Raw genomic sequence first — 27,743 nt, 5'->3', positions numbered from 1 at the left:
GCAGTGACCTTGGTTCCCTGAATGCCCCTCAGGCTTTCCCTGCCAGCAGACCAGGGGCACAGGCGGATCCACCAGCACAGGGATTCCTGGCCCATAGAAGTGGTGTCTGGTCAGAATTGTGTGGCCACCAGGTACTTTCAGAGAGCAGAAACAAAGCAGAGTCCCAGCAGTCGGAGCCGTGTGTGCAGAAAGCAGCCTCCAGCCCCAGGACAGGCTTGCCCACCAACCAGAGCAAGGAAGCAGAGGGGCAGTCCACAGAAAAGGCCACCTGCAGGCCTCTCTCCCTGAGGCACAGCTGCTGGGCCTGACTGAGGGTGCAGTGCCCGATGGGGACAGCTCCAGAGTCAGACACATGAGGTCTACATCAGATTCCCAGTTCCACTAGGCTGGGCAAGTCCCCTGACTTCTGTGAGCTTCCTTTTCCTCATCTGTAAAATGGGCATGATAGCTCGCATGCCTGCTAGGAGGTTCTGAGATAACGCAGGAGGGAAAGCAGCCAGCACAGTGGGGTTGGGGGGACAAACCACTGTCACCACTAGGGAGCTGCAAAGGCGAATCCCAGTGCGCCTTTGGGTCTTCTTGTTTATGGCTCTGAAGGCTGCAGTCTGGACCTAGGTGAGGGGAGGTGCCCTCTATACAGCAGTGTGCCTCCCAAAACTAGAAAGGGGCCAAATTACTGTCTGCAAAGAGGTGCACTCACACTGCCTCCTCATACCCCAGGCAATGAGGAGCTGGTCAGCCTGCTTACACCCAGTGCTGCCTTGCGCCCTAACCAGCGGGAGACCTTGGAGCAACTTCCTAATGTTGGAACTGGAAGAGCAATCCTATCTCCTGGCCCTATGCTAAGGTAGTGCAGTCCTCTGTAAACCAGAAAGCACTGGAGAAAGATCAGCTCTTAAGTTATAATGATGATGATGGTGGTGGTAGCATTCGTATCTGATTGTCAACAGTTTTTAAAAGTACAGTCTTCATAAAGACATCTCTAACAATTGGGAGAAAAAGAAGTGTAGTTCCATTAAAAAATTCGAAAGAACTTCTATTTTTTAAGCACTTACGGGGTGGCAGGAACTGTGGGCACCTTATTGTAACTTGAAGATTTTATGGAGGAAGAAACAGAGCTGAGAGGGGCAGAGTTATTTCAGCTCACACACCTGCTAAGTGGCTGAGCTGGGTGTGAACTCAGGAATGTATGACATGTGTGTCACTTAACCAAGTGCACCAGGAAACTTAAACATCCATGGCAGTCCAAGTACAGAAAGCCCAAGACGTGGGTGGTCACTTGAAATATTTGGCAGCTTGAGCTCTCAAATAAGGAGTCATGACCATGAGGATGAGAAAGAAAGGAAACGGCCCATCACAGCCAGGTCCAAGTCAAGGAGACGCTCATTTCTGTGCCCAAATGCCTGTTCCTCTCGGGGTTTTGAAGGCAAATAACTCATGCAGGACCAGAGCAGGTGGGTGAGAAAACAGAAACGTGTGGCTTTCTGCAGCTCACCACTCTGAAAAACTGTAACCTTTCAATAAATACTTTAAAAGTTCAGAATTTGGCTCCCAATATAGGCCAATATCTGCTTTTGCCTTGCAAACAACACATGGATAATAACAATCATCATCATAAATATAAAATAGAATATAATACACATACAGTCAGCTCTCTGTATCCATGGGTTCCATATCTGTGGATTCAACCAACTGTAGATCAAAAATATTAAAAAAAAAAAAAAGGGTTGCATCTGTACTCAACTTGTACAGACTTTTCCCCTTATTATTCCCTAATCAATACAGTATAACAAACTATTTACATAGCATTTACATTGTACTCAGTATCATAAGTAATCTAGAGACGATTTAAAGTCTACAGGAGGATGTGCATAGGTTATATGCAAACACTACGCCGTTTATATAAGGGACTTGAGCATCTGTGGATTTTGGTATCCTTGGAGGAGTCCTAGAACCAATCCCCCATGGATACCGAGGGATGACTGTATAATAAAATCCCTCAATGTTTTTCCTGGTTCCTGCCCCAACTCCTAAGAGAAGGAAGGACACATGAGAAGCCATGTCCATGAATGTGAGGAGGGCCGATTCCCACAGGGCGGGGAGCTCCACTCGAGGCAAAACCTGGGCTCCCATGGGGGTAGGGGGGTTATAAGGGCCTGGTAGGCACATTGGGCAGCCCCACAACTCTGTAAATTCACAAAAGAAAGCTAAAATATGAGCATAAGAGCCATAAAATTCAACCCACCACACCCAAAACAATAAGCACTCTCTGATTCCCCATGGCCTGCCGCATACTATGCCAGCTGTACGGGGTTGTCTCATCTAAGCTTTTAATGACTCTGCATGGTTCCTATTTTACAGATGGGGAAATCAAAGCTGAGCAATGACAGGCAGCCTGCCCAAGGTCAGTTAGTGAATAACTAGATTCCAAGCTCTGTGTTCTTCCAACCACACTCCTTGACCTCCAAAAGATTTAAGGCTTGGGACCCAGGGTTTTATTGAGCGCTTTTCTTTGCTAAATAAAGACGCAAATTTAAAAGTATTATTAAAAAGGAAAAATAAATTATTATTCTTTCAGATTCTTCCATAGAATATCAAGAAGGACTGACCCAGGAAGAACAGGTTAGATTTTGAAAAGGATGACAGCTGACCAAGCTCAAATATAAAGAGATTTCTCCAGTTTCTTTGCTTCAATGAGTCTGGAAGCAAATTCTGGCAAACTCAATGTCACTGGGGAATCAGTCCAATGAGCAGGGGAAGGTGGGTGGCTCTGTAGTCAGACACACTGTGGCTCAAGCTGGGGCTTGGTAATCACGTGACGTGCCCAAGCCCAGGCTTGTGTTCTGGAAATGGGGCACCCACCATGCAGGTACAACAGGATGGCACCGGTGATGTGCTGAGCCCAGGAGCTGGCCTGGAACAAAGGCTCGGTTTTCACCCTCCTCCTTCCTTGCTGCATGTGCAAGCTGCCTAGTTTAGGCGACAGTCACTCAAGTTAGAAGCCCACTGAGGCCATGTAGCTGTGAAAGTCAGTCATTCTTAAAAGAGGGCTGAAGCAGTTTAATGTGGGCACAAACCATCGGGAAAGCAATTTGGCAATATGCAGAGGATCATGAAAAAAACACATTCATACCCTTTGAACCAGAAATTCCGCTTCTGGGAACTTATCCTAAAGAAATAATTCAAAAGAAAGAAAAACACTGTATTCATGAAGCTGCTCATTATAGTTTAGTTGAAAATAATGTAATACTGGAAGCAACCAAAATGTCTACTTGCAAGAAAATGCCAGATGAACCTTTATGAGGCCATAAGAAATGAGACTTATTTAAACTATGACAACATGAAAAACTTCTTGTGCTACGACGAAAAGAAAGAAAAAGAAGGGATGAAAGCAAGACCACGGTACACTCTTTTTACAGACAAAGATAGGAGGAGCACAAAAGATGTCTAAGTATTGTTTGTTTAGGGTGATGAAATCATGGGAAACACTGTTCCCTTTACTTTTGAAATTGTATGAGATGTTATCGTATTTTCTTTAATGTATAATACACATCGAAAAAATAAAGCAAAATATTCTATTTCCTCAAGGCCAATAGTGATAAACACAAAAACTGCTTGTGGTTTTACAAAGGAACAGGGAAACAATGTGGGGACAAATAAAACCTCGTGCAAATATGGGTGTTTCATAACCGCTTCCAAGATGACTATATACAGATGGCTAGTGGCTTAAACTTGGATTTTGATATTCACCAAAAAATCCTATTCCTAACTCTCTTTTCTCTGGCATTAAGCTTCGGTAGATTTAGATCATGAAAGACCCTATTTCTTTCCCACCTTACATACTAGACTGCTCCATTTCTGTTCAGACAATGCTTCCTGAGCACTTACTGTCTGCCAGGCCCTGGGCTTGTCACTTCACAGCCACACTCGTCTACTCTGGGCAACAGCTGAGAGGCAAGACCCACGAGGGACCTGAGGTTCCGGGAGGGTGAGTGGCTCGCTCAAGGTCATGCAGCTGGAGTTGGGATTTGACCCGTGGTTGGTCTGACTGACACCACTGTTTTCCTTCTTCACTGCTTCTCTCAGGTCCCCCTACATGTGGGATGGATCCAGCCTAAGCCCAAAGTTCTGCTCCAATGTTCTCACTGGACCCCAACAGCTCCAATGACCTTCATTTCAACATGAATTTCCCTTCTCAGCTGGCATGGCTCAGTGGACCCCTTGCTGTTTTGGTCTTATTTTATATTATTTGCTCACCATTCTTGTCTTGCATCTTACTCAGAGCCTGACACCTAGAATATGTTCAACAACTATGTTGAAAGAAAGAATAAGTGATGTGGTTTTTAAAATGCAAGAGGGGGCTGGGCATGGTGGCTCACGCCTGTAATCCCAGCACTATGGGAGGCTGAGGCAGGTGGATCACCTGAGTTCAGGAGTTTGGGAGCAGCCTGGCCAACAGACTGGGGAAACCCAGTCTCTACTAAAAATACAAAAAAAATTAAAAAATCAGCTGGACGTGGTGGCTCATGCTACTGTAGAGGCTGAGGCAGGAGAATCACTTGAACCTAGGAGGAGCCGGTTGCAGTGAGCTGAGATCATGCCACTGCACTCCAGCATGGGTGACAGACTGAGACTCGTCTCAAAAAAAAAAAAAAAAAAAAGCAAGAGGGAAAACGGCGTTATCGTGAGATGCCTCCCCACGGCCTGCAAAGCGCTGCCACCATCCTCTCCTGTAGCTGTGCTCCTGCCCCTCCCTCACTTAACTATGCTCCTTGAACATGCCACGCTTGGTGGCATCTCAGGGACTGGATGTGTGCTGTTCCCTGTTTGGAAAGTGCCTCCTTTATCACTTTAACCTTCCCGGCTCCTCCTCGTGCTCCAGGTTTCAGCTCAGATGTCAACTCTGCAGAGCAGCTCTTCCGATCACTCTATCTGCAGGAGGAGCGCTCCTCAGCCCCTGGCTATGGCATGCTGTTTCTTTCCTCCAGAGCTCTGACTGTGAGTTGATACCAAACCTGCTATTCTCTTACTTGTTAATAAACTTTACCTCACTAGGTAAAAAGAGCGGTCCAGAAGGCAGGGATGTGTGCTCACTCATTTCTTCACCCCCAAGGCTAATGCAGTATTTGGCACATAGCAAGAATCTAGCAGCTCTTTGATGAATCTATGAATATTTAGGAATGATTTGCCAGGAGAATTGTTTGAACCTCTTTGACAAGTCCTTAAGGAAAATAAAGGATGGAGTTTCTAAAAAGGATCAGCCTCCTTTAAAAAGTCTACTTGGTGGAAAAAAAAAAAAGAAAGAAAGAAAACCTTTGAATCCAAAGGGGTAGCTTGGAATGTTCTCTGGATACAAGCAAAAAACTTGAAACGAACCACATAAGCCCTCAATTGCTTGCTAAACCATGTAACTTCCTTTAGCTCAGATTCAAAGCACATTGGTGTGTTCTGATTTCTGAAGTGGGCTTGAGGAGCTAAGCTTCTGGATGATTCTAGATGGCTCCCTTGCAACAGGAACCGTAGTGAGATGAGTGGCCAAAGCTACCCTTCAGAAAGAAATTATTAAAGTCACAAAGGAAGCTTTTCTAAAGTGGATGCCTTGGCTTTGAGGTAGCCTGGCCTCTTTTATATCATTCTGTTACCCAGGGACCCTGGGAGGACTTGAGAGTTGCTTTTGGAAACTTGTCAGACAGGCAAAGAGACTCTAGAGAAGCTGAGATATTCTCTATCTGTGCTTCAGCCAGCCACTCGGGCTGTGCATCCTATCCAGGACAAGGGAGGTGGGCAGCACAGCCCTGGGAACCTGCAACTCTGTGACATGTGAGGGGCAAAAAGACTATCATCGAGACCTGCCATTGGCTTGCTGCTGAGTCCTCACAATAACTCTGGAAAGGCAGGCACATTTTACTTGACAGATGGAGACAGCAGCTCAGAGTAGACAAGAAGCAACCTCCCTTCTGCCACATGCCTGACAAACTGGCCCCCGCATTTCTCCCATCTCTCGCCTGTGGATCAGGACCATCTGCCCCAGCCCAGCAGGGCATGAGGTCATGAAACTGTGTTAAGAGGTGACAGCCAAGGTTCTCAAGGGGCTCCAAGGCTCCCGTGATCTGGCTCCTGCCAGCACCCCCAGCCTCATCACATCCTCCTGTGGGCTCCAGCTGCAATCACTGCCGTGTTGGTGCCAGAATGTGCCACCTGTCTCTGGGCCTATGCCTCCCTATCTGATGCCTGTCCCACTTCCTGCTCCAGGTGGGATTAGTGACCTAATGCTGCTTGAATAATGGCCTTAGCCACATGACCTGCCACTGTCTCTTCCCACTTTGACCACTAAGGCTCTGATTTCTTCAGGACTGGGGCTGTGTTTTTGCTGTCCCAGTGTCCTGAGCAGAGCCAGCAGATCTCAAGAAGGCAGTGTGGGAAGCAGTGGATCAGAATGCCTAAGAGTCTAGGTTCTGGGGGCCACATTGCCTGGGCTGACTTGTGGCTCAGCTACTCACTAGCTGGGTGACCTTGAGCAAATCACCAGACCTCTCCATGCATCAATTTCTTCCCCTGTGGACAGGGCGTGGTGGTTCACATCTGTAATCCCAGCACTTTGAGAGGCCGAGGTGGGCGGATCGCTTGAGTCCAGGAGTTCAAGACCAGCCTGGGTAACATGGCAAAACCCCATTTCTACAAAAAATACAAAAATTAGCCGAGTGTGGTGGCACACACCTGTAATCCCAGCTACCCAGGAGGCTGAGGTGGGAGGATCGCTTGACCCCAGGGGGCAGAGTGTGTTGTAGTGAGCCAAGATGGCACCACTGCACTCCAACCTGGGTGACAGAGCAGGACCCTGTCTAAAAAAAAAAAAAATTCTTCCTCTGTAAAATGGGGATAATAATAGTGCCAATCTCCTAGGATGGTTATAGAATTTAATGAGGAAATCCAAATAAAGAACTGATTTGAATTGATCTACTTCATAACAGAGGCTATGTGTTCATAGAAGTGGTAAGAAAAACCCTGATGAACTGTGAACCAAAAGAAGGTAGAGTGTGGGCTGGGTGTGGTGGTACATGTCTGTAATTTCAGCACTTTGGGAGGCCAAGGCAGGAGGATGGCTTGAGGCCAGGAGTTCAAGGCTAACTTGGGTAACTTAGCAAGACTTCATCTCTATAAAACATTTAAAAATTAGCTAGGTGTGGTAGCTTGTGCCTGTAGTTCCAGCTACCGACGCTGAGGTGGGAGGATGGCTGGAGCCCAGGAGTTTGAGGCTGCAGTGAGCTATGATCGCACCACTGCACTCCAGGATGGATCACAGCTCACTGCAGCCTCCAAAACAACAACAACAACAACAAAAAGGCAAAGTGGAATCCAGAGCAGCAGTGCTCAGCGTTCAGTCCTCTGGACCTTCTGGCTCAGGGGTGCGGGGGGATCTCCCAGGTGGGGCCTTCTTGGCACAGGATGCTGTAGCCCTGGCTGGGGGTGAGCACGTCAGCATCATGAAGCAACACATACACATCTGTCAGAACCAGTCCTCCAGTGAAAGCTGATGCCAGGACGTCCAGTGCAAACACTGCCACCCACAAACAGAATCGTGTGCCTGGCAGGGAGGACATGGAAGGAAGGCGTCAGTGGCCCGGACAGGGTGGGTCCTGCGGTGAGGCTTGTGGGTTTGGTCAGACAGTTGGAAATGTGGATTGACTCAAGACACATGGGTCCCACTTCCTCTGCACCCCCAGGCTTCCGAGGTAGAACCACCAGCTGCAGGGAGGAAGGTTCAGACTCCTCGTGTCTGAGGTGCAAATGACAAGTCATTCCTGTTTTGCAAAATCCAAAAGTGAAACACCTCTGTCACACACGAATTAACTCAGATGATAAAGACTGACAAGGGGAGCTCTGTGCAATGAATTCCTCTAAACTATACACAAATACTCATGTCTCCAGGGAATGATTTTCTAGGAAAGGGTGATGGTGCTTTCTAAGAAACTCTGATCTTACCCGGGAGATAAAATACCATGAACACCCCTGAGGACACTGCTTCCTAGAGTACCTGCTTCGGAAAAAAAGGGCTGATAACGGAAGCACACACTGCAGCTGGTTCTGAGAACTAATCTTTTCACACATATCTGTCCTGCAGGCTGGTGAGATTCACATTTAACTTGACTGTGTCCCAAGAGCGAGTAGATGCCTTAACATCGCACTATCTCTGGGGGTCCTGAGACCGCTGGGCTACGATTTCACACCAACCTCACCTGCACTGGATGTACCGTGCTCACCCCCGACGGTTCACAGAAAACTGGCCCCATTGCCTTCCACTCCTGAGCTCAGGGCTTGTCTGTCTGCACTGGTGAAGGCTACCTCTCTGCAGCCAACACTGGGTGCCAGATGCAACGGAATGCCAAACCCTATTTCCCAAAGGGTAAAAACATGCCTTGGAAAGTCATGCCTGGGGGCAAGTGGGTACTCTCTATCCACTGTCTAAGCTGTGTTGAGGGCAGGCTCTTGACTTTGACAAAGAAGCCCTTTCCTCCCTGGTCTGGGAGTGGTTCTGGAGAACAGTGGCCCAGGAGATGACAGGTCCTGTGCTCACTCACCCGCCGGGTCTTCTCCACATCGCCACACGGCAGCCGCTTCACGAAGTCAATGCCCGTCAGTGGCGTGCCTGTTGGGGGCAGCAGGATGGAGGCGTCCATCATGAGATATTCCACGTTCATGGGCTTCATCTAGAAGAGACATTACAGGAAACCTCAAAGCAGATTCCTTACTTGGAAGGAGGAAGGTGCCGGGGGAGGTTACACAGGCCCCTCGCCTTCACCCGCATTTAGTAAATGTAAATGAGTGATCTAAACCCTGGATTTAGATTGAAGTAAAGCACAGAGGCAGCCAGATAAGGGAGCAATATGCCTTTTGGTTTTCTAAATTGCAGATTTTTCCTTTAATTGAAGCAGCAGCTCAGACTCTTGAGAAGTTGCATCCTTGCTGTGAAAAGCTTGCTCCTCTTCGCATTCTCTCTCCACCTCAGCAGGGACAGGGATTCTCAGCAGGAGGCCAGGTATGCTTTATCCCTGTGGGTGCAAGCCCGTCTGCCACCTGCTTCCTCCTCTCTGTCCTTCCAGTGATGATAACAGCTATGGCGATGGCAGCTTCCGTTTAACGAGAGCTGATTCCGCTGCAAGCTGTGACCTAAGGGCTTTTGAGGAGCTGCTTCCCACTTTGCTGATGAGGGAACACAGCCTCAGAGAAGCAGAAAAATGGATCCAAGGTCGCTCAGCTGGTGGGTGGCAGAGCCGAGACATGAGCCCAGGCCTGTCTTGCTCCAGGGCCTCTGTGATTCCCACCCTAGGACCAATGTTTCCCCTTCCTTCCTTGTCCCCTTCACATCTTACCTGGGATAATATAACACAATCATTATTGGAGCATCTATTAAGTGCCAGGCACGTGCTGGGATCACCTCCTGCTGGACGGCAGGTGCTGGTGGGCCCATCATAAAAGGGACACTGAGCTCAGAGGAGGAAAGGCGCATGCCCACGGCCACTGGGCCAGAGCTGACGGCCTCTTTCCACACCACCTCTGCGAAGCCTTCTTTGATGACTAAGACACAGGGTGACATCCCCTCCCTGCCACCTCTCCCAGATCTCTGCTGCATCAGTAGTAGTAATCAATGCACACGTGTTGTTGAACACTAACACTTCATTTCCCTGGCTTCACAGAGGAAGGGTAAGCTTTCTGCAGAATTCATTTTACTCTTTCAAACATCACAAGCTTTCCTTGTGTCTTCTCTTTTCAGAAAGTGGGCTTCAAACATACCACTTTCCCCCTCCTGCTAGGTAAAGCTGACTACATAGGGCAGGGATGTAGGGAGGGCCCAGTGGCCCAGATACCTGGTGCTATGGTTTGAACGTGTCCCCCATAGTTCATGTGTTGGAAACTTAAACCCCAGTGTGACAGTGCTGAGAGGTAGGGCCTAACAAGACGGGATTAGGTCTCATGAATGGAGTAATGTTGTTATCGCAGGTGTGGCTCAATGATGGTGAGAGTGACTTTGTTATAAGAGTGAGTTCTGTTCCCTCTTGCTCTGTCTTGCCCTTTTGCATTCCACCATGGGATGATGTGGCAAGAAGGCCGTCACCAAATGCTGGCACCTGATATTGGACTTCCCAGCCTCTAGAACTGTAAGAAATTTCTTTTTTTTATAAATTAAGTCTGTGGTATTCTGTTATAGCTGCAGAAAACATACTGAGACACCCGGTGAACGGGCCAGGGGGCCAAGGAGCCACTTGGTGCATGCTGCTTGCCTTCTTCTTTTGGACACTTTAAGTACCTTCCTCCAGAAGCCTGAGGTCCCCCACTTCAAATCCTCTAACCCCGCAGGGGTGGCAGTTCCTGCCTCACTCATTCACTTGCAGCTCCCTTCCCCTCTACTCCTGCTGCCCCCTACAACCTTCCCAGTGAACCCCTCAGGCCTGCTGGGGGCAGAGCTAGGCCATCACCTCACTGAACCTTTTGCATTAAACCAGAGGCAATAAGGGAAATGAAGGAAAGGTCACAAGTCATGGTCTGACTTTGGTACAGCAGCTGGCCTTGGAGGGCCTGTCCCCACCCCCTTCCACTCAGAAGCTGCATTCCTGAAGGCTGAGGACTGATTTTCAGATACAGAGCAAGGGCGTGGCACCTTTGTATTTCTCTGGAATGCCAGGCATTGATTGTATAGGACACACAATACATGTTTGATTAAAACAAACAAACAAAAAAACCTGGGAAGCTCCCCATGGTGGGAGGGGGAGGAAGTATTTGTTGTGTATAGACCCATGAGTATTTGTTGTTGTGTATGGACCCATGAGGCCTCTTGTTGGCTATTTCATACACAGCCGGGTGGCTCTGAGGTAGGGATCCCCCACCTTACGGATTAAAAAAAAAAAAAAAATTGCCAGGTGCGGTAGCTCACGCCTGTAATTCCAGCACTTTGGGAGGCCGAGGCGGGCGGATCACGAGGTCAGGGGTTTGAGACCAGCCTGGCCAGCATGGTGAAACCCCGTCTCTACTACAAATACAAAAATTAGCTGGGCGTAGTAGTGGGCGCCTGTAATCCCAGCTACTCGGGAGGCTGAGGCAGGAGAATTGCTTGAACCCAAGAGGCAGAGGTTGCAGTGAGCCGAGAACGCACTACTGCACTCCAGCCTGGGCGACAGAGCAAAACTCTGTTCGAAAAAAAAAAGAAAAAAATCAAGGCTCAGAATTTCAGCAATGCACTCAAGGTTGCATTGTCAAAAGCAGACACTGAGCAAGGGTTTAAGAGCTCAAGCTTTCCCACATGGTCAAGTGCCATAGAAGCCTGACATTTCCAAACAGGAAACCAAACTGTAGGGAATGACATTGCAGGGGGATGTCTCGGGGGTAAGAGGAAATGACAAATGACAACTGAATCCCTTCCACTCTAATGAATGGTCTGAAGGGTGGAAGACTGAGCCTCTCTCGAAGGGGCTGGAGGAATGATGAGGGGCTGTGGATGCGCAGCCCACGGGGGCCTGGCACAGGGTGCTGCTGGGGTGTTTCTGGAGATGACTTATGCCAATTTACACCTTTCCCCTGAAAAGGCTCCACGGCAGCCTCAGACATGCAGTGACAAAGGACGTGGTGAGGGCCCGGCTGTCCCGATTCCTAGGGAATGGGCTGCGAAGCCAAGGAGCCAATTAGTGCACGCTGCCTTTTTCTTTTTGACACTTAAAACACTTAGGTTTATTATAAACTTCCCAAATCACACATGCTTTGGTGGGTAATATCCACAAGAAGGATCACTTATCACGTACTTATGGAGTACCTAGCCAAGGGCAGGTGCTGGGATAACAGAGACAAACGCGCAAAGCAGAGAAAGCTGGGATCTTCTGAACCTATGGCTTCCCGCGATTCTGCCTGCGGGAGGAGGAAGGAAGCCCATGTGCTGGCACTACAGACTGGAGGGAGAGCTGCATGGTGAAACATTCCAGTGGAGCAGCAAACAGGGAGGCAGGGACATAATACATGGAGAAGCACGGGGGATGGGGGGCTGGGCTGTCCTCCTCTAGAAGCGTGGCTCTGCCACTCACCGGCCAGGCAGACTTGGGTACATCACTAGACCTCTCTGACTCAGTTTCCTCATTAGCAAGTGATATGGTTTGGCTCTGTGTCCCCACCCAAATCGCACCTTGAATGGTGAGACACATGAGAATCCCCACGTGTCAAGGGCAGAACCATGTGGCGGTAACTGAATCATGGGGGCAGTTTCCCTTATACTGTTCTCATGATAGTGAGTAAGTTCTCATGAAATCTGATGGTTTTCTAAGCATCTGGCATCTTTTCTCCTTGCACTAATTCTCTCTCCTGTCACCCTGTGAAGAGGTGCCTTCCACCATGATCGTAAGTTTCCTGAGGCCTCTCCAGCAATGTGGAACTGTGAGTCAATTGAACCTCTTTTCTTTATAAATTACCCAGTCTTGGGTATTTCTGCATAGCAGTACGAGAAGAGACTAATTCAGCAAGAAAGGGACAATGGCAGTAGCTATTACCGTTGGTTGGTGTGAGGATGAAGAGATATAATCTGTACAGCATGCTATATACATCCAGCACAGAGTAAGTCCTCAATAAAATGATACTGTCCCCAAAATTACTATTCATAGCAGAGAATCATCCTGATTCATCGGACACCTCCCATGTTAGAGGGAGAGAATATAGTCTGAAATTTTAACAGTGGTGGGGATCACAAGACACCATTCTAAATCTGCTTCCCCATCAATCTGTGCTATTTGGTCACAAAGCCCTAAGTCAAAAAACTCCCTCTGGGATGGGCAGGGGGGAGCTTGGCAGGGACACAGGCGCACGCCAGCCCAAGTGTGTCCCAGCCCCTCACTTACTGTCATGCTCCTATACTCATCTTCAAACATGTCCAAAAAAATGTCTTCTCCCTAAAAAGAAAGGAAGGGAGGGAAGAGGAGATTATTCATATTTTTTTCCATAAACAACAGAGTATTATAAACTCTAGTTTGTGGCTTTAGAGGCCATCTGTTTCTCATTAGTGAGTTCTCGTAAATCACCAGGAAGTAAAATGCACACGTGAACACAAACACACATGCTCAAATGACAGACCAAATATCAAATTGCACTATTCAAAATTTTCTCCTTCCTTTTTAAGTATATGGAGTTAGAATTCTTCTGTCAAAGCAGTTAATTAAAAAAAAAACTACTATGTAGGATTAAAATATAGAAAAGGCTAATATTTCAAGTGTTTAACATTATCTATTTTGTCGAGAACGGCTGGAGAAATGGACAATCCTGTTTAAGTTACCACATTAAAGATACAAGGCTCCACACCTCTGGAAGGAAGAGTATAATTAAATAAGTTAAACATTACAATTACATGGCTTGTTCTATTTGCTTTTGAGGAGTGCTTTCGGGGTTATGTTGTTCCTCAGGGTCATGACTGCCTGGGAGGGCCCCTTCAGAACAGCACGGTGGGCATAATCTTGGTTCTGATACACATAACCAAATCCAGCTTTACACCTCTCGCCTCCTTGTTCCACTGCATGAATGGCATGTCTGTCTAGGGTATTGTGAAGATGAAATGAGTTAATGCACATGAAATGCGAGGAGGCACTCATTCAGGGTTGGGTCAGTGTGAGCACTCACTGTCATGATAATCTCTACTGGACAATGACCCTTAGAACTGCTGCATCTCTCTCACAAGTTCTGAGTGAGACACACACACACACACACACACACACACACACACACACCCCCACACTTGGGGTGGGAAAGGGAATAGATCCTTTTTAGGTTTTTTCAGTTGTCAGAACTACAACTAAATTTGAATATTCTTGTGTGACATAACTACCACCACCAGGAAAGACAATTCCTGAAAACATCTAAAAGCTGCTAAGAAATTATACTTAGGGTATAATAAATGTTATGGGATAAAAGTAAGAAAAATCTGGGTTGGGAGAAGGGATCCAGAATTTAAATAAAGCTCTCCTTTTGTTAATAATAAAGAATAACCCTCTGGGAAAATGCCTACCTATATGTCTTTCTGTTTTTGCAATCCAAAAGCTTTCTAGAGGACATAAACTTAGGGCAGTTATACTGGAAAGAGGTTCAAAGATGACTAATGCAACCCTGAGGTTTCTGCTTTCTCGTGGGCTTTGCTAGTGGGGGTGTATCCTCACTTGGAGGCCAAGTGCGGTTTGGGATGTTCTAAGGGGAAAGTGGGATTTCCACCTCAGTGTGTAGGGGCCCACCACGGTGCCACCCTTGTCTGGGTATGTCCACTGCTGCAGCTGGATGGGGTCATCTGAGCCTGGCAAGGTCGATCTCCAAATCATATAACTTCATTTTATCTCAACAAACACTGACAATAATGGAGTCGCTTAAAACGATTCCTGCAAAGAAACAGCAGCTTAAAGAGGGCTTGAATAATGAAAGTACAGGGGACAAGGAAATGGCAGTGTTGCCACCTTCCCCCTGTAGGAGGATCTTCATCAGCCACGATAAGAGGGGAAACCATCACTCGCAGGATCTGCAGAGACCTGATCCGGAGGCCAGCAAACTAGAAAATGACTATTTGACCTATGGATTAATCCACCATGGCTGACGAGTGATGAGCCTTCCCTGAAAGACACACGAGGCTGGCAAGGCCTGAGTGTTTCTGCTCCCCACCACCCCCCACCACCCAAATTCATATGTTGAAATCCTAATTCCCAAGGTGATGGGATTAGTAGGTAGGGCCTTTGGGAGGTAATGAGGTCATCCAGTAAGATGGTGCCATCTATGAGAAAGTGAGCCTTCACAAGATATCAAATCTGCCTTGATCTTAGACTTCCCAGCCTCCAAAACTGACAGAAGTAAATTTCTTTTTCTTCTTTTTTTGAGATGGAGTCTCACCTATCACCCAGGCTGGAGTGCAGTGGCGCGATCTCAGCTCACTGCAAGCTTTGCCTCCCCAGTTCATGCCATCCTCCCACCTCAGCCTCCCGAGGAGCTGGGACTATAGGCGCCTGCCACCATGCCAGGCTAATTTTTTTTGTATTTTTTAGTAAAGACAGGGTTTCACCATGTTAGCCAGAATGGTCTTGATCTCCTGACCCTTGTGATCCGACCGCCGCAGCCTCCCAAAGTGCTGGGATTGATTATAGGCATGAGCCACCATGCCCGGCCCAGAAGTAAATGTCTATTGTTTATAAGCTACCCAGTTTATGGTGTTTTGTTTTAGCATCCCAAATGGACTAAAACATATGCCTTAAAAGCTAAAACAAAACCATGGCAACTAGATTTTTTTTTTTTTTTTTTGAGATGGAGTTTTCGCTCTTGTTGCCTAGGATGGAGGGCAACGGCGCTATCTTGGCTCACCGCAATCTCTGCCTCCTGGGTTCAAGTGATTCTCTTGCCTCAGCCTCCCGAGTAGCTGCAATTACACGCATGCGCCACCATGCCTAATTTTGTATTTTTAGTAGAGACGGGGTTTCTCCATGTTGGTCAGGCTGGTCTTAAACTCCCGACCTCAGGTGATCCACCTGCCTCGGCCTCCCAAAGTGCTGGGATTACAGGCATGAGCCACCATGCCTGGCGGCAATTAGATATTTATAAAACCATCTGGAACCTGAAGACAAAGCTCTGCAAATTCTTCAGATACTGAAAGTCATGGTGGCACTTTACAAAATCTCAATAAACGTAATAAAGGTTTAGAAGCCTGTATAAGGTTTCTTAGCACATATGAATATAAATAATATACATGTATATGGTTCATAAATTCATATGTAATTCATAAGTAATTTTATATGTGTAAGCATATATAACTTATGAACATAAGTGCATCATATATAATTTATTTATATGTGTTTATACGTACGTAGTTCATAATTTACATATAATTATTCCCAAATAACCAAATCTATGTATTACTGAGAAACAAATGATCATATACTGGGGCTGAGTCCTCAAAAATTTTACTGATAAGACAGCATGGACAGAAAAGTTTAGATATTGCTACTCTAGGGACTATGAAATTGAGCATTTTTATTCAGTAATTATAGGCATAAAAAATAAATGAAGACATATAACATTTATCTGCATAGAACCAGACACCACACTCCTGCTTCTACAATACACACCATGCTGCTGTCCATCTGTGCTCTGCCAATTACCTTATAAAAATGTCGTACAAGGTGAACACTTTCTTCTCTTGCACCCTGTTAAAAGAGAAGGAAGGTGTGAAGGAGGCAGGTCTCATATAGGTGAGCAACTCGGACAAACTACGAATTCTAAAACATGAGTGTGTATAAAACAGATCTGGACTAATATCCTTAATGTATAAAATGGTGTTTTTTTTTTTCCCCTTTTCTTGAGATGGAGTCTTGTTCTGTCACCCAGGCTGGAGTGCATGGAGTGCAGTGGTGTGATCTTGGCTCAGTGCAACCTCTGCCTCCCAGGTTCAAGTGATTCTCCTGTCTCAACCTCCCGAGTAGCTGGTATTACAGGCACCCATCACCATGCCTGGATAATTTTTGTATTTTTAGTAGAGATGGGGTTTCACCATGTTGGCCAGGCTGGTCTCGAACTCCTGACCTCAGGTGATCTGCCCGCCTCGGCCTCCCAAAGTGCTGGGATTACAGGCATGAGCCACCATGCCTGGCCTATAAAATAGTTCTTAATGAGAGAGAGAGGAAAGGAGACAGAGCTCAAAATGAAAATGGGGAAAGGATAGGTAATTCAATTGTAATGGCATGAGAAGCTGTTAATATACAGTTAATTGGGGGAAAATGGGTTATAAAATATGGCCATCATGACTCCTTTTTTATTTTACTTTTCCAAGACAGTCTCAATCTGTGGCCCAGGCTGGAGTGCGGTGGTACAATCATAGCTCACTGCAGTCTCAAACTCCTGGGTTCAGGCAATCTTCCAGCCTCAGCCTTCTGAGTAGCTGGGGTTACAGGCATGTCCTGGCTAATCTTTTTTGTTTTTTTAGAGATAGGGTCTCACTATGTTGTCCAGACTAGTCTCAACTTCTTGGCCTCAAGTGATCCTCTCACCTCAGCTTCCCAAAATGTTGGAATTACATGCATGAGCCACTGCACTTGGCCCAACTACATTTGTATAAGACAAAAAATTCATTTGTAAGCATGTCTGTGTGTGTGTCTATATATATACACAAACATATATACACACTTATAAATGAATTTTCATTTACATATGTAAATAGATGTTTCATTTACATATATTCCCGTGTACATATTTACATATTACATATGTAAATATACGTAGTGTATATTTACATATTGTATATGTAAATATACTTCTTTATGTATATAATTATTTGCTCATATAATACTTAAATATATTATTTACATATATAATATGTGTGTGTGTGTGCATAGACACAGCCAAAATGTCAACTATAGTTGTTACTTTTACCTTTCTACTTCCTAAATTTTCTAAAATAAACATAGAAAATAAGAGGTACCATAAAAGCCACTGAAAATTTAACGTATATTTTAAACACAAAAACCATAATCAATGTGTGTATGTGTGTTGATGTGTTTGTATGTGCAAAAAAACTTTTGTAATACCAAAGAAAAAATTCAGAAATCCTGAGGACAAATACAGAACCAAATAATTGCAACAGAAACTACTAAAACTCAATTAAGTGGACTCTTCAGCGAGTCTCGGCCGAAAGGAAGTCCCTGCTGAATAAGTAGGTTGGAGTGGGGTCTCAAGAGTTTTTTTCCCCTGCTGCTTCTAGCTGGTGACCGATGACACCACGGGCCAGGGCTCCTATCTGGATGCCAGCAGCTTCCCTCCTGCCCTCCTGTCCCTCTCCCTTGGCCCACAGGAAGGAGGAGGGGAGAGGGCGTTACCTCCAGGCAGGCCAGGTGCACGTCCTTCATGATGCAGCCAGCACTCATCAGGACTTGCTGCTTCAGAAGCAGGCAGCTCAGCTCCAGCGTCGCCAGCCGGATCTTCCCATCTGCAGAGCACACCAGGGTAAGCCTTGCACACCCAGGGTGGGGCGCCCTTAAACCCAAGACTCCTGCCTATCCACGTTGAGGCTAGCAGGTCAGATGATAGACCAACTGCTCATGGCTCCCAACATCCAGTGGGGACACAGTGAGAACCCCCCATGCCCAAACCATTCCCCATCAGTTAGAATTCAATGTTCTCCATCAAAACTACCTATACCAAATACTTCCCTGAAGTCCCTTTACTGACAGGGTGCAGGAAAAAGAGGGTGACTAAACACTGTTGAGGCCTGGAAAGTGGCCCTGCACCCCCACTTCCTTTAGAGAGCCGCCAGTCCCACTCTGGGTCATGTGATTTGGGTGGAGCTGATCCTCCTTCCCCCTTCCAGGGTTGGGCACATCACCTGGCCAGTTGGGGTGCTCCATATTCCCTTGGTCCCAGTGACTAGGTAAGAACCAGGCAAGGGAGCCAGTCAGAGCCAGTAAGGCTCAACCTCACAATCTGCTGGAACTGCTGGGTTAAGAGAAATTCTCCTTGTGCCGGGCTGAGCAGAGGACCGTGGTGACGCCCTGAGGGGCACAAGCATTATAATCTATATCGGCCACCTCCTCACCCTTGCCAGCATTTTTAATCTTTGTAAAGTATTCTACAAATATCACTTCAAGATCTCTCTTCCAACTAGACTGTTCAAATCTAAGTGTCTCCCGTAGAGTAAGTCTAGAGTCTCAGTGGAGAAAGGGCTAGCTGGAGGGGCTGGCATTTATCTCGTCAACCCAGAAGGTGGCAGAGGCCAAAGGTAGAAAAATACTGTTTGAGCCCCTGGATCCAGCTTTGCCTGAAGCTAGGCCTCAGCAGTCTTTATAAGCTAGCACAACTTTGTCTGCTTGTATTGTTTAAGCCAGAGTGAGTCGGGTTTCTGTCAAGACCAAGAGAGCTCTAACACAGCTTACTTACTATGCTATTACTTACTTACTACTGTGAACGAGGCACAGTGCCAAACACTTTATATAGCTCCTGAAGGAATCTCTATAAAAACCTATTGAAATGAGTGCTCGAAAGATTGAGGCTTAGAAAAGTGAAGTGACTTGTCCAAGGTCTCATAGCTGGGTAGTGGTAGACTGCAGGTGCTCAGAAAGCCAAAACCCGCATCTGGCATCTCTCCTAGAAGCATCTGTAACTGACTGACTGAAGGACAACTGCTCTTATGCAAACTCCTCTGTGGGTCTTTCAAGTTTATTTCTGGTGAAAGGTCCCACTGCGGAGAGGAGGAGGCCTTCAGGCTATGCCTCTAAGGCCTTGGAAACATCAGAGACCACGATAGGTCACTGGGAAAAAACAAAAGGCAGATACACCCCTCTGCCCACCTCCCTGCCTGTCCCTTTGTTAATGTATTGTAAGTCAGGTGAAAATAAGTGAGAAAAGGGGATCTGCCTAAAAAATGAAACAGCAGGCTGGGCGCAGTGGCCCAAGCTTGTAATCCCAGCACTTTGGGAGGCCGAGGTGGGTGGATCATGAGGTCAGGAGTTCGAGACCAGTCTGGCCAACATAGTGAAACCCTGTCTCAACTAAAAATACAAAAAAATAGCTGGGTGTGGTAGTGTGCACCTGTAATCCCAGCTACTCAGAAGGCTGAGGCAGGAGAATCGCGTGAACCTGGGAGGCGGAGGTTGCCGTGAGCAGAGATCACTCCATTACACTCCAGCCCAGGTGACAGTGCAAGACTCCATCTCAAAAAAAAAGAAAAAGAAAAAGAAAAGAAAAAGCGCTATCACAAAAAATAGGTCTTCCCAAACATAATACAAGCCCCAGGGATGACCAGGGACTGGGTGGTCTCGGCTCCATCGGCTCTCCTGGCCCCACCCCACTCAGCCCCAGCACTAGCGTAACCTCTCTTCAGCTGCCTAGTCCAAGTGAGTTTTTCTCCAAGCGCATTCTCACTCCTACCTGTTTCCATACCTACCCACAACTGTTGCTGGTAACAAAACTCTGTCTCCTACGTCTACTGGCCCGTTAAACCTTCGAATGTTCTCCCCTCACTCCACTGTCAGCCTAGTTCTTTCTCATAATATTACCTTGGGCCACCCAGACATAGCGGGGTGGGGGCGACAAACATTGACAATCTCAGCAAAAGAAGTGCGGGGTGTGGAAGAAGAAAGATGGTTACCAAGTGGCAGGGGATGGGATGGCAAAAGGAGACCCAGAGCTAAAGACACAGTCCCAGCAGGCAGGAGGGCTGGCCCAGGATGCAGGGGTTGAGAGGCAGAGGGAGAGGTTGGGATGGGCCCAGATTCTCAGAAGGCTCAGGCCTAGCACCCAGGGCTCAGGCTCCCAGTGGGGTCTGCTTCCTACAACTGCGTGGCCCTGTGGACAGACAACACCCCAAGTGGGCACCTGGCTGGGCAGCGTTGTTCATGATCCTGATGAGTCTTTCAGCCAGCGGGTGGTTGTAGGTGGTCTTCTCGGCCGCATTTGGCACGGGGAGCTGGATTCGCTCTAATTTTTCAGGATCCATGCCTGGAACAGAGGAGAAGGATGTAAGTGGAGGCCTCCTGACTACCTGACCTCCTCATACCGAAAGGTCCTGTAGAGTGGGGTTTCCTCAACTTCAGCCACATATGTTCCCTCTTGGTGATTTCTTTTCCTTTTTCTTTTCTTTTTTTTAGTTTTTAATAGAGACAGGATTTTGTCATGTTTCCCAGGCTGGACTTGAACTCCTGGGCTTCCCCAAGTGCTGGGCCTCCCAAATTGCTGGGATTACTGTTGTGAGCCACTGCGCCTGTCCCCTCTTGGCAACTGCTGTCATGACTGGTTGCTGTTGGTGCCATAACTTATCGCAGAGCTCTCCATAAACTGAACTTACATAAATGTATTAAAACATACATTTTCTATTTCTTATAACTAGGAAATCAGGATTGATGCAATAATTGCCAGTAATAATATTTTAAAAATCAAAAAATGTTTTTGCATGCTAGCCAATGACTTTTGACTGCCTACTCATGGTGGCCCAAGACCTGATCTTTGTTAAAAAGGGAGGTTGGCAGGTACTTAATAGTGTTGGAGAGAAGCTAGCCCCAAATGGTGGCATTCTCCTAGACACAGGGAAGGGAGTAGAAAAAGGGGACACCATCCCATAGCACAATTCACTGCCACTGTGTGCCAGGTCTGAGGGCCACCTGAGGCCACTCCCGTATTACGCACCTTCTACGCTTGGGGAAACCCAGGCCTAGAGAAAGAGAGACTAGACACGAAGGAAATACAGTCATCCCCAACAATTGTGCCCTCAAGCTTTTAATGACAAACTCAAAAGCTGAGCCCCACCCTCAACACATGTAGGAGGAATCAAGTTCTGAGCCAGGTGAGGCAGAGGCCACGCCTGCCCCTGAGGGTGACATTAGCAGAAAGACACTAAGCTAAGCCTTTCTTACAGAAAGGTGCACATATTAGGTTGGCACAAAAGTAATTGCAGTTTTTGCCATTAAAAGCAATTGGAAAACCGCAATTACTTTTGTGCCAACCTAATACAATGACACCAATACAGCAGAGATCTATCATTAAGAGGCAAGGGAATCATTTTTCCTCCAGTGAAAATTCAACAATTCTTCCTGCCAAAACTAACAGCATTTGAAAGATAAAATATTAGATGGGGGTGGGGAAGGTAAGTGGGAAAGGAAAGAAGAACAGGCAAGTGTGTGACTTTGAGCCCTGTTGTCATTTCTCCTAAAGAAGCACACAGGACCTGCAGTGACAGAAGACCTGTTAGGGCTACTAGAACAGTTCCTGCCTGGAGTAAGAGGTCTTCAAACTCCTTATCTGCTCAACTGACGTGGCTCTTGAGAAATACACTTACAGAAACAAATATTTTGCTTGATCCAAGCTTGGAGAACTGAATGGATTATTTGCGCTTGTACCACGTCTTTTCCTGTTACTCTACAAAAGGGGGAAAGGTGGCACTTCTCGGAACTCTTAAAATACGGTCCCTTGAGTACCAGATGACGCTTCATTTAGAACCTTGACAAAATAGTGGAAGATAGCATTGAAGAGCTGATTGTCTGGATTCTAAGTAACTCCTGCACATGCACATTGATGTAATAAGAAGTAACAATATATCTTGCTTTTCTGAATTCCTTCCAGCTCCCAGAAAGAGGCTAAGTCATACCAAGGAGATGACCTGGGTGAGGGACGGCCTCAAGACTTGAGTAGGGTAGTAGTCTCTCTCATGCCCCAAAACGCCCCACAAATGTGGGTTTCCTCAAAAAATTTGATTGCAGTGAAAATTTAATTTGTGGCTTCTGTATCCCATGTTAATGCTAAATGTGTAACTCTGAAGGATTCTGGCTTATTGAACGGCAAGAAGAATGTCAACTGAATCTTTCTGGCATTTGTTTTTTCCAGAGATGTTAACACTGTCCTAACATCTCTCTACTCGTTAATTTCTGGCCCTTTGAGAACTGCCAGTCAGTGGTTCTGGGGGTGGGGGTGGGGAATAAAAGCTCCTCTGTGTCCCAGGTGCATTGCCCAACTTTATAACCCATCAGCAGTCACTCCACTTCCGAGAGGACAGCAGAAAGGGCCTGGCTGCTCGCTCCTTCTAGAATGGGGCAGTGGCCACAGAACCATGGAAAGAGGCAAACTAGGACCAGGCCTTGAATTTCCAGAGAGAGGTCCATTTTGTTTCTTTCCTATCATTGCCCCTCCGTCTCCTTAGAATTTGTGGACAGTGAGGAAATCTGGGGCAAGCTCTTTTCTTGACAGGAAGAAAAACGTCCCAAGATGATCTCGACTTTTCTCAACTCTCCATGAAGGGAAGGTCCCAGAGGATAGAAACACTTCTCTCTGTACCAGGTTCCAAGTCCAGCCTTTTCCTTTCATGAGGAAGTTAAGGCCCAGAGTTGTTATGTTGTTTCCCCAAGGTCACAGAGCAAGTCAGAGACACAGCTCAAACCACTTTCAGGTGATCCCGAAGGTGGGTGGGGTCCAAATGGGAAAGGGTGGCAGCACCCACACAGCCAGCCCACCAGGAGCACACAGGGGGCCCGTCCTCTTGGGCTGACAAAAGCCACCCCTCTGTGTCCCTGGGCTCACCCTCTCTTAGGGGGACAGCTGGGTACAGCAGGAATGAGAAGCCTAGCGGTGGGGTGAGGGAGGAAGTTTGTTTTGATACTTTACCTCTTTGAACCTCAGTTTCCTCACCTGTGAAGTGGGAATAATTATGGTAACTACCCGCCCCACGACTGCTGTCAGGATCAAAAGAGAAAAAGCACTGTCACAGGCCAACAACTTTATCTCTCATTATTATGCACAAATGGGAATTTTTAGTTTGAGCACTGCTTAATGCATGGATGAGAATTTTTAGTTTGAGCATGACTTGATGTGTTCCCTTATCATTCGTGTTATAAAAGGAAAGTTAGGCCGGGCACGGTGGCTCACGTTTTTAATCCCAGCACTTTGGGAGGCCGAGGTGGGCAGATCGCCTGAGGTCAGGAGTTTGAGATCAGCCTGGCCAATGTGGTGAAACCCCGTCTCTACTAAAAATACAAAAATTAGCTGGGTGTAGTGCACATGCCTGTAGTACCAGCTACTCGAGAGGCTCAGAAATGAGAATTGCTTGAACCCAGGAGGCGGAGGTTGCAGTGGGCTGAGACTGCACCACTGCAGTCCAGCCTGGGTGACAGAGCGAGACTTTTGTCTCAAAAAAAAAAAAAGGAAAATTAGAACAAAAGAACAAAAGGATAAAAGCTAACAAGAGCTAAATCAAGTTACAGACAGCCAAAAGAGGCATGCTGAGCTGCTGGGGGCCCCTCTCAGGGGGCGAGCTGCTCAGGTTGGATCCTAAAGGATGAACAGGAGTTTGCCTTGAACTGGACAGGGAGGGCCAGGACTTGCCAAACCAAGGTGGGACTGCAGGGAGTGGAGCAGACCCAGAGAGGTCTGGGTGGGAGAGAGCCGGGGAGGGGGTGATGAGGTGGAGGATGGGGGAAGGGACAGGCAAGGCTTCGTGCCAGGACCCTGGAGGGTGATGCAGTGGAGGGGCCCAGGAGAGGCAGCTAGCGGGCCATAACATAATCTGGTTGTGCCCTGGCTGACTGGGGTGGTTCCATTCCCCTGACTGTTCCAAGTGGTCTCCATGCTTCCGGCCCTTTCCCCCAAACTGACCTACTAGTGCCATGCAGTCCATGTGAGGTAGATTTTACCACCAGCCCTGGGAGGCAGAGAGCAGAGGTGATTCCACACAGCACACGGCAAAACTATATAACAGAAACCCCTCTGAACATCTCCCTTCTTTCCCCAAAGCTCCTTCTGGGCCAGGGGCCCCATTCTCTCTCCCAGCTCTTTTTCCCACCATGGCCTTTAAAATCCTCTCTTTGACTCCGAACTATCAAGTGTTTTCAAGGAGGCCTTATCATTTACCAAAATACTCAGTCAAAACAAACAAACAACAACAAAATCACCAGTCTCTCTGGGGAAGGACAGAGCGTCTTTGGAAGGAAGGAGGAGAGGATTCTGCTAAGATGACAAGATTGCCTTCGCATGGTAAGCCCTGAAGAAATGGTGACCATCAGCCAGGCATATGACGTAGAATGCTTCATTTCATCCTCATGACATTCCATGAAGTGGCTAATAATATTTGCATTTTATAGACGAGGAAGCTGAGGCTCAAAAAAGACATGAAGCTTGCCTGGGGTCATGTGGAGAGTGGAAAGCCCAGCCCTGAATGCAGCCATGTGGCTCTTACCTCCCTCCTCTCTGCCGTGTACCATGATCCCTGCTGGTTAACGCTCTTTCCCTCCACCTTCCCAAGCTATGTATGTCATGTGATCTAGCGGTGATCTTGGCACAAACACAACAGTCCATACATTTTTGCTGAATTAATTTTTTAAAAAGTTAAGTAGTTTTGATCAAATTTCGGGCAGAAGATTAGACAAATCTCAAAATGAAGGGGAAACATACGTAAAATAGAAGCCACCATACGACAGCTGTGCAAAAAAGCCCAACCATCACCCACACAGAAAACATGCTAGAAAGAAATACGACACTGTCAGCAGTTGGTTATTTTAAGGTGGTACTATAAAAGCAACTTATTCTCATTTTTGTTTTCTATAACAATCATTGCATGACCATCACTGTACTTAGGATGGCATTTAATTTGTGGCGAACATTAGATTTAGGTTTAAGCCTCCTGCCTGAAACAACCTGGTGGCTGATGGTTCTGAGTGGCTAAGGTCAATGTCACCCTGTAACAGGGGCATGCATGTGAAAGGTAAGACGGCTCCTGTGTGCAAGGACATACACACAAACACACACACACACTCATACACACACAGACACTCATTCACACACGCATGCATACCGCGTGGTTTTTGGTCACAGAAAGGCAGGTTTTGCTGCAAACCCAATAGCTTCTTTGCCAGTCATTTCCCTCTGACAGAAATAAACACTGTGGATAATATATTATCCTATTTGCTTCAACTCTTAAGTGCTTTGTGACAGACAAATTCCAAAGAAACCCTGCTGCACTTCACGGGAGCACTAGCTCATTCTGGCTTCCAGCAGACCACATGTTCCCTGCCCCGCCCACAGCCCTGCCTTAGGGGTCAGAGCCTGAGCTGCCCACCGAGTCAGAACGGGTGTCCCCTGTCCACAGGGGTGGAGGGCGGAACTCTCAACTAACTCATTCAAAGAATCCAAAACAGAAGGGAAGGGTGTGGCCCCACAGTGTCAGTAACTCTTACTAAGCTTCCCTCTCAGTTCTGATATCTGGATTCTTCCCCCTTAGTAGTAGCCCCCATTTAGGGTAGAGAGGTAAAAGACCCAGACCAAAGATGCATAAGAATAATTAGACAGATCTGGATAAAGAGATCACGAGAACACCAGGTAAACCATGCTCAAACTTTTTAAAAACGTCTGTTGACCACGCAAAGTCTCCTTGGCTGCAGTCACACAAGTATTACCAGCTTTGGAAGACTATAGACCAAAGATTTCGAAAGCTAACCAGATGTTGGGCCGATTTCCAATGTACTTCCAATTCTGGTTATGTGTCAGCCAAGATCCAAACTGACGTTGTGCAAGTTCTCCGCATGGCAAAAGCTTCCCTTTAGCCTATTACCTTTCAACCTTTTCCATATCGCTCATCCATGTTCCATTAACTTCTCAGCAAAACAAAACACAAAACACAAAGAGCCCAAGACTCCTTCTTCCTGGGTAAACAATGACAAATGGAGTGGCAGGAGTAGAAGGTTGGTCACTGAACTGGGGAACCTTCAAGATACAAAAGCTGTAAAACTCACCCCCATCCCTCCACCTCTGGCCCAGGACTCAGCGGACTTGATAGAAGAGCGAAGGCTGCATTTTCTATTACAGAAACAAACCAGAATTCATTATGTGGCCCAACTGAATCACAACAAGCGCCTTCCGCCAACCGGTCAACCCTTTCCACCGTGGGATATTCATTTCGGTGCAGCATCTAATCTATTATGATTACTGGAAGGCCTGAGCTCACATTTGGTTTTTATTAAAGTGGCTTTTATGTTAAAATTGTCTATGAGGAAAAAATCTATGAGAAAGCGACCAGGTCACTTGGGACCTGATTTGGGGGGTAAGGATCTGGAAAAGTGAGGCTGAAGGTCAAGTGCAGCCTGATCAGCTGCTGCATAACCAAAAACCAATCACTCAACCAACCTCCACCAGCAAAGCCCCACCAAATGCAGACTCTGTGCTCACAGGCCAGGACTGAGCATAAACCAGGTGGCAGCTCCCCCACGAGGCAGCTTCCCCAGGCACCTGGGCCTCAGGGCACCGGACTTGAACTTTTCCGTTTCTTCTCCAAACCTACTCCAAGGCCCATGCTTGTTAGTTCTGGAAATGGCACTATTGGTCACACAGGGAAAGGAGTCAGGAACCTGAGCCTTACCAAGGCTCCTCCCTTCATGCCCCCTCCTTTCAAATCAACCAGAACCCCTCACCCCTAGCCTAGTGACTCTCCTTGTCTCCTCATCCTAGTAAATGCACCCCCACTGTTGCTCAAGCCAAATCGCAGGAGTCATCTGACTCGTCCCTTTCACTCGACCCCTACATCCAATCCATCAGCACGTCCTGGCTCTAGTGCTGAAATAATCACAAGTCCTTCCAGTTTCCTCCACTCCCCAGCCAGCAGCCTAATCCAATCCACATTATCTCGCCTGGACGACTGCAACAGCTTCTTAGCAAGTCTCTCGGTGTTCCCTCCTGCAACTCATCCCCACCCCTAGTCATCTACTTTCCGTCTGGTAGCCAACATTTCTTTTAAAAACTTCCATCTGACCACATCACTGTCCTACTTAAAAATTCGGTAGGGGTTTCCCATTGCACTTGGAAAAAAAATGGCAATTCCTCTTCAGGGCCTTCAAGGCCCTTCATGACCTGGCCCCTGCCCGCCTGGCTAGCCTCACCTTGGCCCACTTTCTGCTCCTTCCCACCCTGGGGCCTCTGTACATGCTGCTCCCTTCACCTGGAGGACTCTTGCCCCAGGTCTTTGCAGAGCTGGCTCCTTCTCACTCTCTGGGCTGTGGCTCTGCTGGTCCTTCCTCAGAGGAGCCCTCCCTGACCACCCTGACTAGCACCTAGTAACCCCTGCAGCACAACCACTAGGCTTCCTCATCACTCCACCCTGTTCATTTCCTTCTACCATTTGTCACAGTCACAATTAATCTTCTTGTTCACTTCAGTGAGACTCATCTGGGCTTGTTTGAGTGCCTATGACGGGGCCTTGCCCTGGCAAGCGCTCAGCAAGTATCTGCTGAATG

General features: G+C 47.2%; 1 protein-coding gene across 11 annotated transcripts in view; it reads right to left on the bottom strand.

The window, feature by feature from the left end:
• Positions 1 to 27,743, bottom strand: part of CLEC16A (C-type lectin domain containing 16A) — a 236,576-nt gene that overhangs the window by 121,900 nt on the left and 86,933 nt on the right. For all 11 annotated transcript variants that reach the window (XM_054668203.2, XM_009430305.4, XM_054668201.2 and 8 more), the window contains exons 13-17: positions 20,356 to 20,478; positions 17,862 to 17,971; positions 16,152 to 16,196; positions 12,873 to 12,923; positions 8,580 to 8,708 (exon numbers count right to left, since the gene is read on the bottom strand). In XM_054668203.2, the coding sequence (XP_054524178.1) occupies positions 8,580 to 8,708; positions 12,873 to 12,923; positions 16,152 to 16,196; positions 17,862 to 17,971; positions 20,356 to 20,478 (458 nt within the window). The remainder of the gene's footprint in view (positions 1 to 8,579; positions 8,709 to 12,872; positions 12,924 to 16,151; positions 16,197 to 17,861; positions 17,972 to 20,355; positions 20,479 to 27,743) is intronic.

The sequence above is a fragment of the Pan troglodytes genome, chromosome 18 (genome assembly GCF_028858775.2).
Source record: "Pan troglodytes isolate AG18354 chromosome 18, NHGRI_mPanTro3-v2.0_pri, whole genome shotgun sequence".
Classification (NCBI taxonomy): Eukaryota; Metazoa; Chordata; class Mammalia; order Primates; family Hominidae; genus Pan; species Pan troglodytes.
This window is presented reverse-complemented; position numbering and strand designations above follow the sequence as displayed.